The 17,015-nt window shown below is 35.2% G+C and overlaps 1 protein-coding gene across 1 annotated transcript in view; it reads left to right on the top strand.

The window, feature by feature from the left end:
• The window catches only part of LOC122816616 (cytochrome P450 2K4-like), a 381,747-nt gene that overhangs the window by 47,963 nt on the left and 316,769 nt on the right, over positions 1-17,015 (top strand). Inside the window, exon 2 of the mRNA XM_044089524.1 lies at positions 4,806-4,968. Within this exon, the coding sequence (XP_043945459.1) occupies positions 4,806-4,968 (163 nt within the window). The remainder of the gene's footprint in view (positions 1-4,805; positions 4,969-17,015) is intronic.

Raw genomic sequence — 17,015 nt, 5'->3', positions numbered from 1 at the left:
CCTCCAGCATGTTCTGTTTATTGTGGTGATAAGATTTAGGTCCCTAGAGCGTGCAGCTCATAGGGATTGGGATTTCTTTAAGTGGAGCATGTCCAACAACTCTGGGTTTGACATAGCTTTGTATGTTAGGCAGAGATTGCCTCTGAGTAGATGATATGTGATGGAGTAAAGCTGGAGTTTTTGAGACAGTCTGCATAGGGCATCTGTTTGAGGCTGGTAATCCTCTTTCTGAGGTATTTCTGCAGCCTTTCCAGTTGTTGTAGATGTCTTATGACGTACATACCAAAAGGGGGGTTGTACTCTATAACGGGTCTAATGAGTGACGCGTAAAGGGGAACAATGACCTCTTTTTTCCTGGATAAGAAACCTTTTGTGACGAGGTGTGCCACATAGAAGGATTTCCTGACTACTGTGGCAATGTGATTATCAAAGGAGAGATTACTGTCCACCTGTGTCCCAAAGTCTCTTATTACACTTTTGGTGTGAAGTACACTATCACCTATTTGGTAGCTCATGGGTACAGAGTTTTTACCAAAGGAGATGACAGTGCACTTTTTGGCATTGAGCTTGAGGCCATGGCTTTGACAACAGGCATCTGTCTCAGTGAGGCCCTTTTGTAGGATGTCCACATCATTAGGAGTTTCGATTATGGCTCCTAGTTTGCAGTCATCTGCGAACTTTGTTAGCCAAAGACCTTCTGTGTTGGCCTGTACTTCAGAAAAGTAGATACCAAACAGGAGAGGGCCCAGGACCTAATCCTGTGGTACTCCACTTGTCACTGGTCTGAAGTCAGATTTGGAGTCTGCTACTTTCACAGTGTGGTTTCTGTTAGTGAGCCAGTTGGAAACCCATCTTGTGACAGGAGGGATTTATGCCTAGTTTAGTGAGTTTATCTATAATTCCAAAGTGGCGGATGGTGTCAAAAGCCTTGGCAAGATCTAGATAGGCTGTGTGAACCAACTAACCCTTGTCTATGGCTTTGGTGACTGCTTCAAAGAAGTCTATCTGGTTTAGAAGACATGATCTGTCTTTTACAAAGCCGAACTGGGAGGGATCCAGAGTTTGGAGATTACCAATGTCTTTGTTTATAAGTTCCATGATGATACATTCCATGGCCTTGCAGACCAGGCTTGTTAGGCTAATGGTGCAGTAGTTCCCAGGGTCCATGGTGGCTCCCCCTTTTTGGAGTGGGATAACCATCACTGTGTGCCATTCAGTGGGCAAAAGCCTGAGGTGAGGCTATGACTGAACATGGTGGTTAGGTGGGCTGCCAGTTCATTCTGTAGTTCATGTAGAACACAGCCTGGGATGTTGTCAGATCCCATGGATGCTGTGTTCTTGGCTTTGGAGAGTGTGTTTTTTACCTGTACAGCTGTAATTAAAGGAACTTTGCATTCTTCCAGTATAGAGATGGGCCTTTTAGGGGGTGAGAGAGGGGTAAAGTTAGCACTGAACCTATCTGCCAGGATATTGGCAATATCAGTTGGTTCTGATTATTTAGTGCCATTGTGCTGTAACTCAGGGCAGATCTGAGTGTTGCCATTGAGATTCTTGACATAGCTATAGAATGTTATATGGTTGTCTTTAGAATCAGTGGCGATTTTATTTTCATAACTAGCTTTGGAGGATTTTATGAGGGCTCTTAGCTTCTTACTGAGGCTGACCAGGGAGTTCCTTCAATCATAGGATTTTACTTTTTTTGCAACAGTTTCTTTCTTCTGTTGTAGAGTTTGTTTATGGCAGGGGACCACCAGATTGGCTTCCTTTTTTTTTGGAGGATAGCATCTTGGTTCTGTTAGGGATAGTACGATCCATGCACTCGTGTAAGTGCTTATAAAGTGCATTTCTATAGGATTCAGCAGTCTTATCTCTACTGTCCATCTGCATGGGTGTCATGAAGTTTGCCACTTCTGTCTTAAGAAGCATGAAGTTGGCTTTGGAGAAATGTTTTACAGTGGTTTCCCTAATGGGGGGTGGGGGCGGGAAGCAGATGTCTAGGGTGATTAGCTTGTGGGCAGATCTGACCAACAAGGAAGTGACCTCTGGTGTGGAACACTGGTCACCCATTTTGGTAATGAAAAGGTCTAGGATATTGCTGCCCCTAGTGGGGGTGTGGATAAGTTGATTCAAGGCATTGGAATTTATGAATTCCAGAAAACGTTAAGCAAAAGAGTTGGTACATGAGTAGTTTTCCCAGTTAATGGTGGGGGTAGTTGAAATCACCCATTATGAGGGTGTTGGGTTGTACCCTAATATTTTCCAGTGTATCAAGAAATGAGGAGTGGGAATCTTGGAGCATGGTGGGGGATCTGTAGCAAGTTACAATTTGGATTGCGGTCTTGCCCAGAGTTAGTTGCACTTGGATAATCTAGGATGCATTATGCTGAGAAACTAGCCTGGAGGTGTGGATATCCTTAATGAATATGGACACGTGTCCGCCTTTAGTGTTTCAGTCCAGGTTAGGTGACCGAAAGGTGTGGTATGAATTATAGCCTGATAATGCAGGGGTGCTCTCTGGAGCCTTGAACCAGGTCTCTATCACTGCACAGATGCCAATGTTCTTCATTTTAAGGAGTGCCTCGAGTGAATGCATTTTGAGGTTTAGACTTCTAGCATTGAGCAGCATTATCCTCAGATTTTGCTTGCTTTTACCTGTTACGGTGGTGAATTGTCATTTGAACCTTGCCTAAAAAAGGCACTATAAGGGTGGCAGGAGCCTTAGCCAGTATCCGGAATCCCAAGGGCGACAGGCGCAGGCCATCTCTGGCAAAGCATCATGGTCTGTTGGTCATGTTATCCCAGGCAGACAGATACTGGATCCTCTTAGAATGACAACAGAAGCTTAGCCAGTTGTTGAAGTCAATGATTTTGTCCTTATACTGTGGTATCATTCTGGGTGATGGTAGGATGGTACTCAGGGCTAGGGTCATACCTGCCTGAGCTACAAGATTGGAGAGCTCCTCCATGTCTCTTTTCATGTAGTTACATCTCAGGTTATTTACACCAACATGGACAATGACAGAGTCATATTTTGAATGTGTTGTGGAGTGACCTGAGTGCATGCATTATGTGGCGGATCCTGGCAACTGACAGGCAGCTGGCAGTAACTTTCTCCTTGTTTATCCTGGTGAGTGGAACATCAGTGTGCCTGACTATAGAGTCACCTATGACTGGAGTGTTGGGTACATTGTTATGCCTTATGGGCTGTGGTTGAGTGGCACACTGGGTTTGTGGGCTATGTGTCATTTGGGTTGTGTTGGAGGGTGGAGGTTGCTTGCGTTTCTGCTTTGGAGGTCTCTTTTGCTTGAGCAGATTTTTATTGAGAGCCTCCAAAAATGTAGGTGTGTGTTTTGTGTTTCTATGTGTCTGTTTAGGTGGTGTAGGTTTTGAGGGACTATGTGATGAGTGTGGTGTGGTGCAAGTGTTTACCTTCTCCTCGTGACTGTCTAGTCCAGTCTTGGGTGAAAAGAGCATTGCTTCCAATTTGGCTATATAAGTGCATCTCTCACAGGTTGTAGTGTTGGGTGGTAGGAGGAGATGGTTGTCTGTGTAAATGTGGCAATTGCTGCATTGCCCCAAGATGCCCAGATTCATCAGGTAGACAGGAGAAAACACAAAGCCTGAGACCAAAGTTAAAAAAAGTAAATCATTTACTGGACTGAAGCAAAATAATATGTTGTGTTCAGGATAGCAGTTTAGTTAAGGTTAGTAAGTTCATTCGACCCGTTTCTTCAGAGAAGATGTCTAACACTCGATCATGAGTACAGAAAACAGGTCATCTAGAGACTATGTCAGTTTATGTTGTTCAGGACAATCCGAAAGATGTACAGCAACTTGAATTGTTTATTAGCACTGTTAATGAAGACAGTATTTGGATATTGTAAACATCTAATAAAACCTTATTAAATGAACTACAGTGTTTGGGAAATTCATTCTGAAAAGCGCACAAGACTTGAACCATAATGGAGAAGACTGATACCTATTCAGCACGATCTTGTGCAATTAAGACTTTCATTTCTCAGTCTCATTGTATACAGTGTTTCCAGCTAATTATGGTACAGTACTGTCATATGAAATCTTACAATGTATAAAAGAGGGCATGCACCTTAGGGAACAGCAGTCATAGAGCTGCCAAGGCTGCCTTGAAGGAAAGGGAATCATGGCACACTTTCTAGCATACAGTATGACACTGCACCAGTATCCTTGATTTTCTCACCAGTTCCAGACTAGGGTCGAGATGAGCCTGGGTTATTGAACTGCAGTGGAAGAAAAAAATAGATAGATAGTGATATATTTTGGATGAAAAAGGAAAGGTAGTGACAAATTTGATTTTTCAGGTAAGTATATGACTTTATCAATGTTTATTGCATAAGACATTTATGCCTTGGGGTTTGCTAGATACATTTATGTATATATACATATGTACAGTATTCAGATTTGTAGGCCAGGTATATTGAGCATATTTATACATAACACACACACAGGGACACACCTACATACACACACATATGCATAAACAGAGATAAGAGAAAACACATAAAAAGAGAATGAAAAATCAAAAGGCACTGTAATAATCAAGGGTCAACAAATAAATTGGATTGCAGTGTCCAAATTTAATGGTTGCACTGCAGCACTGTAGTATGTATACTGGCACAGTATGTACAATGAAAATACTGCTGACCAAAATAAAGGGAGCTTCTGCTATTTTTTCAACAAGAAAAACACAACATTTTTAAACATGAATCAAAATGCATTTATCAGAATTGTTATCCATGATGTAAGCAAAATTTTATGTTTTATTCTAGCTCTCTAAGAAATATGGTAATGTCTTCACATTAAGTTTTGGCACAAAAAAATCTGTGGTGATTCTTGGTTATGAGGCAGCACATGATGCCCTAGTAAACCATGCAGATGAGTTTGGAGAAAGAAGCGTAGTCCCAAGTTTTCAGAAACTGACAAATGGAAAGGGTAAGGTCTTCATTTTCTTGCATTTTGTTAATATCACATACATGTGCATTTTGATCTTATAGATGTTACCGTTGCCATACTGTATAATAACTAAGGAATGTAAGTAGTGCACAAGCTTTAGATAATTTATAATTAAGACAGCAATTACCATTATAGTTCAGATCCAGAACTAGTCAGGTTAAATTTCTGGAACTACATAAACAATATTAGAAACCAAAATCAGCTAAAGTATCTGTCTCATTCATTTACCTTTTCTTCACTAATGGTGGATTATTACATTATTATAGATAAAAAAAGGTCCTGTGAATCTTTTGTAAGAATTTTTTTCCTAAAGTTAAGCTGTTATGTTGATGAATTTTCTGCTAACACAGTGTGGAACTACAGTGCCGTATCTGACAGTTCCAGACCTAGACCACCCCCCTCAATAAGCACACACACACAAACTCTGCAAGCTACATGGGCATGTAGTGTTTTCTGTAGCTATTACTATGAACTCCTCAGTAACTGTGGGGTACAATTTGGACCATTTCCACAGTTCATTCTTGTATCTGCTCTCATTAGCAACCAACCATTGACCCCATGTCAGCAATATAAGCCTAGTTTAATCATGTTCAAAACAGTAACTGGACTGTTAGACAATCCTCAGAAAGGCTACTGAAGTGGTACACAAAAACAGTTGGTTAATGTGACTGATTTTAAATTGAAAACCTTGTTGAAGACTCAGCAACAGCAACCAACTACTATGGGAGGAAGAATAGCTAAACTATGCGCCATACAGGAGACAAAAAACTGCAGTCACAAATAACACTGGACTAGCCACTAGTGCAAAATGTGATGGCAAATATTGTCCCCTTCACTAACAAGCCTTATGACTACTTTTGCAGCAGGGCTGCCAGTAGGAAAATGCTTTGTACTTTGTTATGGTTGTCTCTCAGGCAACTCTCTGGGCCACATAATGCATAATGACCATGTCATATCTTGGCCTAAGGCTAGTCCTGACTATGAATCATTCATAGCCTTTCTTTTTGTAACATATGAGATGGATAAATAATATTCATTTTTGCATTGGTGCTGATAATGCTTAGGAGCACCTTTCATCTCCCTCTCTTACTCCCTCCTCTCTCTCTCTCTCTCTCTCACACACACTCTTTTTATCTCTCTCTCTCTCTCTCTCTCTCACACATGCTGCCCATGTGATAGAAATGTTGTGGTTGAACAACATAGCTCTACATTTTCTAACACTTCTCTGGAACATTAACTAGCACAGGATAAATGCATCACATTATGTTCTTACTATATAAGACAGAATAATTCTGAAAATACTGTTATTCTTTCTTACTGCTGTTCTCCTACATCAGTTCATGATGCTATCAGAATACACGATTGCAACTATAGTATGGTTATTCATTAATTTTCTGATAACCCATGTACTTAAGTTAAGGGTCATTGGGTATAGCAGGGATTAGTGCATTTAAATGGCATGTCAATGAATAAATTGGACTATGAAACATACAGCTGTGGGCTAGCAATTATTAGTAGGCTTTTGTCCCTTTTGTACTCTGTCTCCACTCTGGTCTTCCTTCTACAATGAGCTTAAGATGGCTTCCCTATGTGTGACTGTGAGTGCTCTGTTACTTCATAAATTTACAGATGTGCTACTGCACAACAAAATGTAAAGGCATTGCCAGGCTTCTGATGTTGCAAACAAAAGTAGCATACTTACTTTCAAGAGTAGTTTTCTACTTTTAGAGAATGTTTTAGCAGAATGTGCCACACAGAAAGAAGACAAAAACTGTGTTTGCAAATCTAGATGAGGCACTGAAAATGTTTGTTTCATGGGGGGAAGAAGAATATCTCAGAGATGTCCTGTAAGTGAACTGGCAATTCACTGAATTCTTCATAGATGTGAGTTATGTGTGAGTGAGCATGTATGTGCATCCTATGATAGGTTTGTACCTCTCCAGGATTTTTTTCTTGGGGTTCACAGTGTTCCAGGTTCCCATTACCCCTTAGTTGGATGCATGGAATGTAAAAAGATAAGGAATGAATGAAAAGTAAAGTTGAAGAATATTCTAAGAACAATCTTTAGGATAAGCAAGTAAAACATTTAGGAATGAGAAAAATGTGTACATCTGATGAACCACTGCTAAAACACACACACACACACACACACACACACACACACACACACACACACACACACACACACACACACACACACACACACACACACACACACACACAAACATGAATGTCATGTATTGATTCAGTGATTCAATGAAATGTACTTCAAACCAAAAGCCTAAGAAGGCCAATTAAGAGCTTGCTCTAATTTACACCCTGTTGCATATCACACCATTTTAAACCCTACGTATAATAAAGATGTAACCATTAGTAAACTATTTGCATACCTAATATCTATAATCAGAGTATTGATAATCTACCAACCCTAGAATGGAAAAATGAAAATTTTAAACTAGAATTAACACTGGGTAAATGAATTAAGTTATACTTTCTAGTGTTTGAACTATGGTTGACAAAACCAACTCCCAACAATGCAGAAACACTTTATCTTTAGAATACTTATTTACCAAAATTAAAGCAGCCTACAACAGCTTATAAGCCACTGAATAAATTGATAATTTTAAGTCACTTAACATATGATGAAGATTTGCATCCAACTATATGTTTGACAAATGTTCTTTGAATACACTAAAGCCTAGCCAGTTGTGAAATCTCCAACATATAAAAATAGCCACAATATTCTTTCATGGGGTGTATGCTAGAACAAAATAACTTTACCACTACATTCCTGACACTAGAGCTAAAGGTCCTAAAAATATTTTTTATTGGTCCATAGCATTTCCTAACAACACAATTCACATGAGAATCAAAAGAAAGAGATGAATAAAAAATTACACCTAAATCCTTGACTTATTTAATCAAGTGACCCATAATGGTATCTAAAGCAAATGGGTAACTATTATTAGTAGCATCAAAATGAACAAGTAAACATTTATTATTATTAAAATTCATAACCTTATGTTGTACCTATGTAGATAACTTATCTATATAGTTTTGCAAACACTGATGATCTACTGTATTTGTTATTGTACTGCCATCCTTTAAATCATCAGCAAATTTACATAAACACATTTGTTTAGATGATGGACAATCACTCATAAGCAGCCCAAACAACAGAGGTCCAAAAATAACCCCTGTGAAACATCAAATTTAATAGGCATATATTTTGAAAATTTGTGCTTAATCTTAACTCTGCTTTTCCTACCTAGTGACCAGTTTGTAACCCATCTCTTAACAAACATATCTGTATCTATTGATACTCACCATAACAATAAAGACAAAATGGGGAACTGAATCAAAGGCTATATCTTAATCACATCTGTAGCTAGCCCTTTATCCAACATGTTTACTAAATGTTCATAAAAATTGACCAGATTAGATAAGCTAGATCATCCAGATATAAATCCATTGTGCTATATATCACCAGGGAAACTAAACATATGTTTAAATAATAAACTTGGTGCCTTCTCAAGGCACTTCCCCATGATATATGTTAAACTAATTGGTCTGTAATTACCACTGGTACAATCAGGGTGTTTTTTTACATATTGAAATAACAATAGCTTTTTTCCAAATGTTTGGAACAAAACTTCAATTAATGTTTTCTGAATCAAATGAAACAAGCAAGGGTATAAACAATCACTTATACCTCTCAAAAAGAAACCATTCATCCATGTCTCCTAGCTGCTAAGTTTTTTAATAAGATGTAAAGATAATGTTGTATGTTCTTCTATTAAAGAAGGAAAACTGCCTACTAAATTTAATAGAAATTCAAAGTCACTACCATTTACAGAAGATCTACTAAACAAAATTGACAAACAAATTAGCCAAAGTGTTGGGATCAGTTATATACCTAATGTCAGCGCTTAATACCAGACTTGCAGCATTGTTCAAACCATAACGTTGTAAATGTTTAAACAAGCCCTTTCTGTTATGCAGTGCACTGAGTGCCAGCTTTATTTCATAGACAGTCCTATGTTCACTAACTAATCTTATAAAATATTCTCATAGTTGTTAGAAACAAACTTGTGCATCACACTTGGATGAGCCTTGAAATACCTGAACATTTTTTTCTACTTTCTTCTTATTGATTTACATTTTCTATTCCAACAGGTCATTCTAAAATGCTTATTTCTTGTAGAAATGCATGTTGGGAAAAAAAACAGTCACTCAGACTGTTCATATCACAATACAAAATATCCCAACTTTCACATATAATTTTACTTTTCATCACAAAATCCCAATCCCATTGTAAGATTTCAGTTTTAATATCTTGAAAATCTGATCTATATATATTTTTATCTGCACCCTTTCATTAACTGTTGGTAAATTGGAATCCATAATTTCAAAAATCACACACACACACACACACACACACACACACACACACACACACACACACACACACACACACACACATGCACACTTTGAATTTCCCAGCTTTGGAGATGTATTACAATAATTAGATTTTAATTTATTAGGGAGCCAGGCTACATCTAGTACCTTGCTTCCTATAGTATTCTTAGTAACAATCAGAGAGTATCCCCATGCGATATTGTCACTTAATATCTTATTTCCCAGTTTACTAAATGATAACGGCATTGACCAGGCAATACAAGGAGCATTTATCTCACTGAGAATTATATCATAATTCTTCTCAAAATGGGTAATTATTTGTTGATTCAACAAAACATCAAACTAATTTGGTAAATTTAGTGAATGATAGAAAAGAGGCATATTCTTACTTAAACCATCATTAGTTAATTTCACAGTTATAAACTCTTAGCTTCTCATTACTTGAAACTAATATAGAAGTAAACTTGGTAAAGATGTAAATATATGCTTCTCCTCCTCTCTTATTAGACCTATAACTATGATGTCCACTAAAACCTTGGATGTTCAATGGAGTGTTTTAACTATTGAACCATGTTTCAGTTACAAATAGAATATCCAAAGAATCATTTACTAAATAAGCTTTCAAGTCAGCTAGTTTATTACTAAGACTTTGTGCATTAGTTAACAAACATTTTAAAGAATTCCTTTTTCTATCCACATTAATCAGATCCTCTACTCTAAAAAGGTTTTCATTAATTTAGTCAAGTTGGTATACAATGGATAATTACCCACATGACTTAAATAAAGTAAATCATTAGCAAAATGAGCATATTTGCTATTAAAGTCTTCCTAAACTTGAACAGATTTCATACAATGCTTCAAGGATTCTCCTCTAATAAAACTGAAATGCTGTCACTTTTCAGAGAATTTTACCCTTAAATCTAGGAGCTGGAAAATGTCATTAAAAAAACAATTTGAATTCATGGAGTTTACTTAAATCAACTATACCACCCACAGTTTTCCAAATGTTGAATTCACTTGACCTACTTACATCATTAGACCCACATACAACAATAATTACATCATATCCCAAGTGGTTATTACATAAATATCTAATATTATCCATTATATCCCCTAGTTTATAGCCATTCAAACATGCCACTGTAATCTGATGCCTTTGAACTCTTGGGAAAATATTCTTAACACCTGTTAACAAAGCATTAGACTCTGTTTATCTTTCACTACAGAGGACTTTATATATAAGTTAACACCAGGATCACTTAAGTTTACCCTAACAGTTATATCATTACCACCAAGACCCTCCTATTTTTCCTGTTCTTAACTAGCTGGTAATCATCCACCTCATCTTCCTCACTCAAAAAATGATTGTTATTTAAATTTAAAAAAGTATTTGTATTGCCATCTATTTGGAAATACAGTTACATCATCAAATGCTTTACTTAGATTAGATGGCTTATTTCTATGTTTAGCTCAATACACATTCACCATCAGCATTATAGTCTTTTTACAATATCACCCTCAATTCCTGTAGTATGTTTAACAATATCTGACAGATAAAAACTTTTAACAATAACCCCAAAGTCAGCCTGAGTAGAGCTCTGGACAGCATTCCTACAACTGTTATTAAGATTTTGACAAGCATTTTGACAAGCATTCCATGATTATTGAGAAGTTAAATCAGTAGTGAATGACATGGCAAATGAGATAGGAAGTAAAAATTCACCTGATTTAACTTAATTCCATGATTTAGCATCACCAACTAAACTAATAAGCAATAGAATTATACCTTTTTCATATTTGCATTACATTATATTATATCTGTTGGATGGCAAAAGGAGGCAATAACCCCATGTGTTCTTTCTTTTAAGTTCATCTAACATTTCATCTCAGCTACTTTTCTTCTCCATCTGTTCCTCTCTCTTTCCACCTTTTCATTACTGTATTAAATGCCTGTTTGCATTCATTCTCCACATCACTTTCCTTAGTCCATTCCATGAGTCTACAGTGTTTTCTCTGAAGATGTACTTTGCCAAAGCAGGGAGCAGTTAATCTCTATTGCCTACTACTTACCCACTATTCTCCCTCTGTCCTTCTTGTTTGGGATAACATCTTCACAACTCCCTGACAGGATGTGTATATCCATATTTTGTCCTGCTGTATTTTCTTTTTTTGTTAAAATATTTTTATTAATTATAACAGATAAATGACACATTTTAACAAAAATTGCTATTTAAACAAACAAGATAAAGTAGAACAAAAACAATTATTTACTATATAACTTACTTTCTAATAATTCTTGATATATAAAAACGAAAAAAGTCATTGCACTTAACAGAATTGCGGCTGTTTATTTAGCAGTTCCTTGAGCTTCATCCAAATGTAAGAAGTGATAATCCTAGTTGCTCTCATCTTGATTAAGAGTTCATAATGAGTCTATATTATGTTGAACTAAAGCAAGTTTGAACATTGTAATATCAAACTCTAAAGTCTAAAAGTAGAAAATAGTGAAGCCATGGCACATCGACATTTTTCCCAGGGGAAAAAAAATCAGTGGGCCATTTTTGGGGCTTTGCTATTTCCTCCACTGTGGTGTGATCTTGGAAAGTAAGGGGATGTGGGGGACACAGCCCCCCACATTGGGGGGGGTGTGGGGCAAAGCCCCCACTTCAGTTTAAGTTTAAGGTTAAGTTTTTTTTTGTCACGGAACAGCAATTTTTTTTCTCTGGGAAAAAAAATCGCTGTTCCGTGCTTTCGGTTTTGTTGGGTTTCGGACTTAATGGTTCAATATTACAATGATCAAACATTTGTAAGTTTGACATTGTGATATAGACCTGTTCATAATGACAAACATTGGTTGAAATATTTATGAATTCATTCATTGTTGGAGTTTGTTCATTCTTCTAGTTCTTTGTGATTATTTTTCTTACAATTGATAGGATGTTCCATAGAAATGGGAACTTTACTGTCTTTACACAGTCAGGTACTGATGTTTTGAATAAGATTAATGATTGTGATAAAGTGAATTTATCATTAAATCAAGCCTGCAAAAAACATAAATATTGTCTCAGAATGGTTTAATAACTTCGCAATTAAAAAAACATATGTTGCCAATCCACTTTAGTATTTGTTTAACATCTCCATTAATATTATCTGTTAAAATTATTATTTTCCTAAATAGGTAATTTTTTTTTATCTCTTGCTACATATTTAGAATATCTTTCTTCCATATCATTAATATTGGTATTTATGAGTAAAGTTTTTGTTTTATTCTCATTAAAAGTAAGACAAGATTTTTTTCTGAAATAATTCTATTGCATTAAATACAGTCTTAAGAGAGTTTTTATTATCATGCAAAGTCAAAAGAATATCATTAGCAAACACTAATAACTTAGAATTTAATTTATTATTAATCTGTATACCTTTGATACCTATTCTTGACCTTATGTAGTTTGCAAATAGTTCCATAATTAGAGTAAATAATAGTGGTAATAAAGGGCACCACTGTTTTGTTCCTTTAGTTATTGAAGTTAACTCTGATACATAGTTGCCTATTTTTATGTATCAAAAGGAGTTTTCATAAAGCAAATTAATAAGTTGTGAAAAATCATTAGAGAAATTATACTCTTCTAGAAAGAATAATAAATATTTCTAGTTAACTGAGTCAAAAGCACAGTTTATGTCCAAACTTAATGTCAAACCATCTTTTTTATTACTGGCAAACTCTATTAAAGTTAATATTCTTTTAATATTATCATATGTATTCTTGTTCACTATAAATCCAGTCTGAACTTTATTAATCATATATGTTAATAGCTGTTATAATCTAGGAGCATGTATAGCCATGAATATTTTATAATCAATATTTAAAAGTGAGATTGGTCTATAAGAGGAACACTGTTGATTTTTATCCACATTTAATATTGTCTGTATTTCCAGGATGGAGGAACTTTAGTTACATCTTTAACTATTAGAAAAACTTTATGCAAAATGTTTAAAGCTTATTTAGGTAATAATTTATAAAATTCCAATATTATGCCATCATTCCCAGGTGCTTTGTTAGGTTTTAGTTTGTTAATTTGACATTTGAATTCAAACATTAATATAGGCTTATCTACAAAATTTTCTGTCAATCAGTTTTTAGTATATTTTTTAATAAAGGTTTTAATTATTTCTAATGACTCCATTGTGGGGTTATATTGGTTAATTTTATTAAAGTGGACTCTAAATATTTTCAAAAAGACATCAATATCAGTTACTTTTGTTTACTTTTAGGAGACTACAGTTTTTTTAATGTGGTTAGATTTAATAAGCATTTTTTGTTTTTGATACTAATTTATGCATAGATTTTGGATTTACAGAATAATTAACTAATTTAACCTTTTCTAAATTTATCACAGTTTTATGATTTAAAAATTTTAGATAATTTTTCTTTAAATAATTTATTTCTTTTAAAACATTTTATGTCTTTTTTTATCTATTTGTTTTAATTTAACATTTTTTCTGCAAATCTATCAAATGTTTACCCTGTTGCTTTTTCTTAAGAGCAAACCATTTCTTTATTTTACCATTCAGATAAGCTTTTAGGGCATCCCACAGATAAATTTCAGAAATTTCATTTGTATAATTGAATTCAATAAAAGACTTAATCTCATTGTTAATAAAATCTTTAAAATCTTTTAAGCTAGTTATATAGGTTGGCATCCTTTTAATGGAAATGTTGTCATTAGTGTTTAATACAAGTTCAAACGTTATGGCATTAGGATCTGATAAAGGACATGCACTTTACTTAATCTAGATATTAGGGTATATATCCTATCTATTCTTGACTGAGTAGTATGTCTATAAGAGAAATGAGTATTGGAAAGAGAATTGGAATCCGAGAATTCATTAATATCTTTAATCTGAAATGAATCTACAACATTTTTAAAGCCTTAGCCGAGGTGGACACTCTTCTTTTTCTTGTGGTATTAGAATCTTCATGATCTAATATACAGTTAAAGTCATCTGCCAAAATTATACTACCTTTTGAGAGTTGTATTATTTGTTCTAATTGATGATTAACTGTTTTAACACCAATATCAGGTATCCAGTAAACCTTAATAAAAGTATATCATTTCCATTTTATTTCCATTGTTACTGAACAAAACATGCCTTTATTCATTATACATATTCATAATATGTGTGTTCAATATGTTGGGTATTGGTAAAGAGTTTTTCCATAAAATAATAACCCCTCTCTTTTTCAGTTTGTAGTGAGAACTACTTAATACAGTATAATATTTCGCACTGAGTCTATTTGTATCATCTTGAAATAAATGGGTCTCTTGTAAAAAAAAAATTTGTGAAGCAAATAGACTAAGACATTTTGTTAAACTACTTCTTTTGCAACCATTATTTAAACCATTAATGTTAATGTATATACACTTTAATTGAGCCATGCATTAGCTATTGACAAGTAAAGGAATAAGTGACTAACTCTCAGATGACGTAATATAATACCACTTGTATAAACATTAAACTGCTTATTGACAATAAGAACTCTATTTACATTATTTTTAAGGAATATGAACATATTAACAAGGATAGCAAACACCAAAAAAGAACAAAACATTTTATAAAATTTTAAACATAAGATTCTTTTAATCTTCCCTCCCTTTATGGAGTCTAGAACTCCTAGTTTGAATAGAAAAAACATCCAAAGTAACCCACCCATCACCTCAAGAAAAGACACAATCCAAGACAAACCCTGCTATTTAGAGAAAATATAATAAACTATCTACAAAAAGGTCACACCTACATAAAATAATAATTTGTAATATTTTAAATTATATTTTAATTAAAAAAATCATATATATATATATATATATATATATATATATATATATATATATATATATACACATATATTTGGCAGTATTACGTTTAAAACCAATTGATTGCTCTTCTAAAATGGATCTGTTATTTTTCTATTTGTTAAATATGAATAAGTAGATTATAACTTATATATTAAATCTATTACAAATGCAAGTTTAAGAAACAATAAAGAAAAAGCTACCCTTTTAAATATAATTTTTCAAACAAAGTAACAATAACGATACTGTGTATGGTATCTTTATCATTTTTAAGGGTAGTTATGGATATGACTCAACAGTATCGGATGGATGTTCTATAAAACAATAAAATAAATTTGGCAATTTACAAACTGGAAAACTTATTATTAAAAGTAGTTTTACATCAATTAATTTTAAAAAGTAGCAAATGATGAGCACCCTAGAGGCAGTCTAACAAAGGAGAACAGTTGTGATCTCTTAATGACAACATGCAAGCTATCAAACCTTCATTACTCAGTGGAAATCACAGCTTAGGGCAGGTGACACTATCATTCTGCTCTTCCCACAGCACTGTTTAAAATCTAGTATTATGTTATTAGTGTAAATAATCTCTTTTCATTTTCTCATTGATGTTGCTCACAGAAAAATATCACAGAATTATTTTCAAATGCATTTCTTATAAACTATAATAGACATAAGAGAACTAAAGAGTCACCTTATATATTTTTCTTCAATATCCAGATTCATAAGTAATGGTTTATTGATATATGAGTACTGGGTATCCTGAGGCAATGTTACAACTGCCTCATGTACAGAGACAACCCACTCCTCCTACCACAAAACACTAACATATGCAAGAGATGCAATTATACAGCCAAACTGGAAGCTAAGCTGTCTCCACTCAAGACTGGAACACAGTCAAGAGGAGAAGGTTAAACTTGCACCACACCTCCAGCCGCACACAGACCTACTAAAACAGCACTGGCAAGAAATACACATAAATACACAAAATCATACTCGGAAGCTCTAAATAAAAACCTGTATAAGCATCAGAGACCTCCAAAGCAGACGCCCAAACAACCTGCACTTCCCGTCACAAACCAGACAACACATAAAACACAAAATCAGTGTGCCACACAATCACAACCCTTTAGGCAAAATAACATACCTAACACACTAGTAATAGGTGACTCTATAGTCAGGCACACTGATGTCCCACTCACTAGGCAGGACAAGCAGAAGGTTACTGTTAGCTGCCTGTCAGGAGCCAGAATCCACCACATAACACAAGCACTCAGGTTACTCCAGAACAAGTACAAATATGACTCTGTCATTATTCATGCTGGTGTGAATGACCTGAGATGCACCTCCCTGGACTACATGAAAAGAGACATGGAAGAGCTCTCTGATCATGCAGCCCAGGCTGGTATGACCCTGACCCTGAGTAGCATCCTGCCCTCACCAAGAATGAAACCTCAGTATAAAGAAAAAGTGATCAATTTCAACAATTGGCTAAGCTTTTGGTGTCATTCAAAGGGGATCCTGTGTCTGTCAGCCTGGGACAACATGCTTGACAAGCCACATTGCTTCACAAGAGATGGCTTGCACCTGTCACTCCTAGGCTTTCGAATACTGGCCAAAGTTTTTGCAGCCCCCATAATGCCTTTTTTAGGCAAGGCTCAAAAGTCAAATCCACCTCTGTAAACAGCACATCATCATCTTCTTTTGGCTGTTCCTGTTAGGGGTCGCCACAGCGGATCATCTGTTTCCATTTCT

The sequence above is a fragment of the Protopterus annectens genome, chromosome 12.part0 (genome assembly GCF_019279795.1).
Source record: "Protopterus annectens isolate FY-2018-M chromosome 12.part0, PAN1.0, whole genome shotgun sequence".
In the NCBI taxonomy this organism is placed as follows: Eukaryota; Metazoa; Chordata; order Ceratodontiformes; family Protopteridae; genus Protopterus; species Protopterus annectens.
The sequence above is the reverse complement of the archived record's forward strand: the minus strand, read 5'-3'. Positions and strand labels throughout refer to the sequence as shown.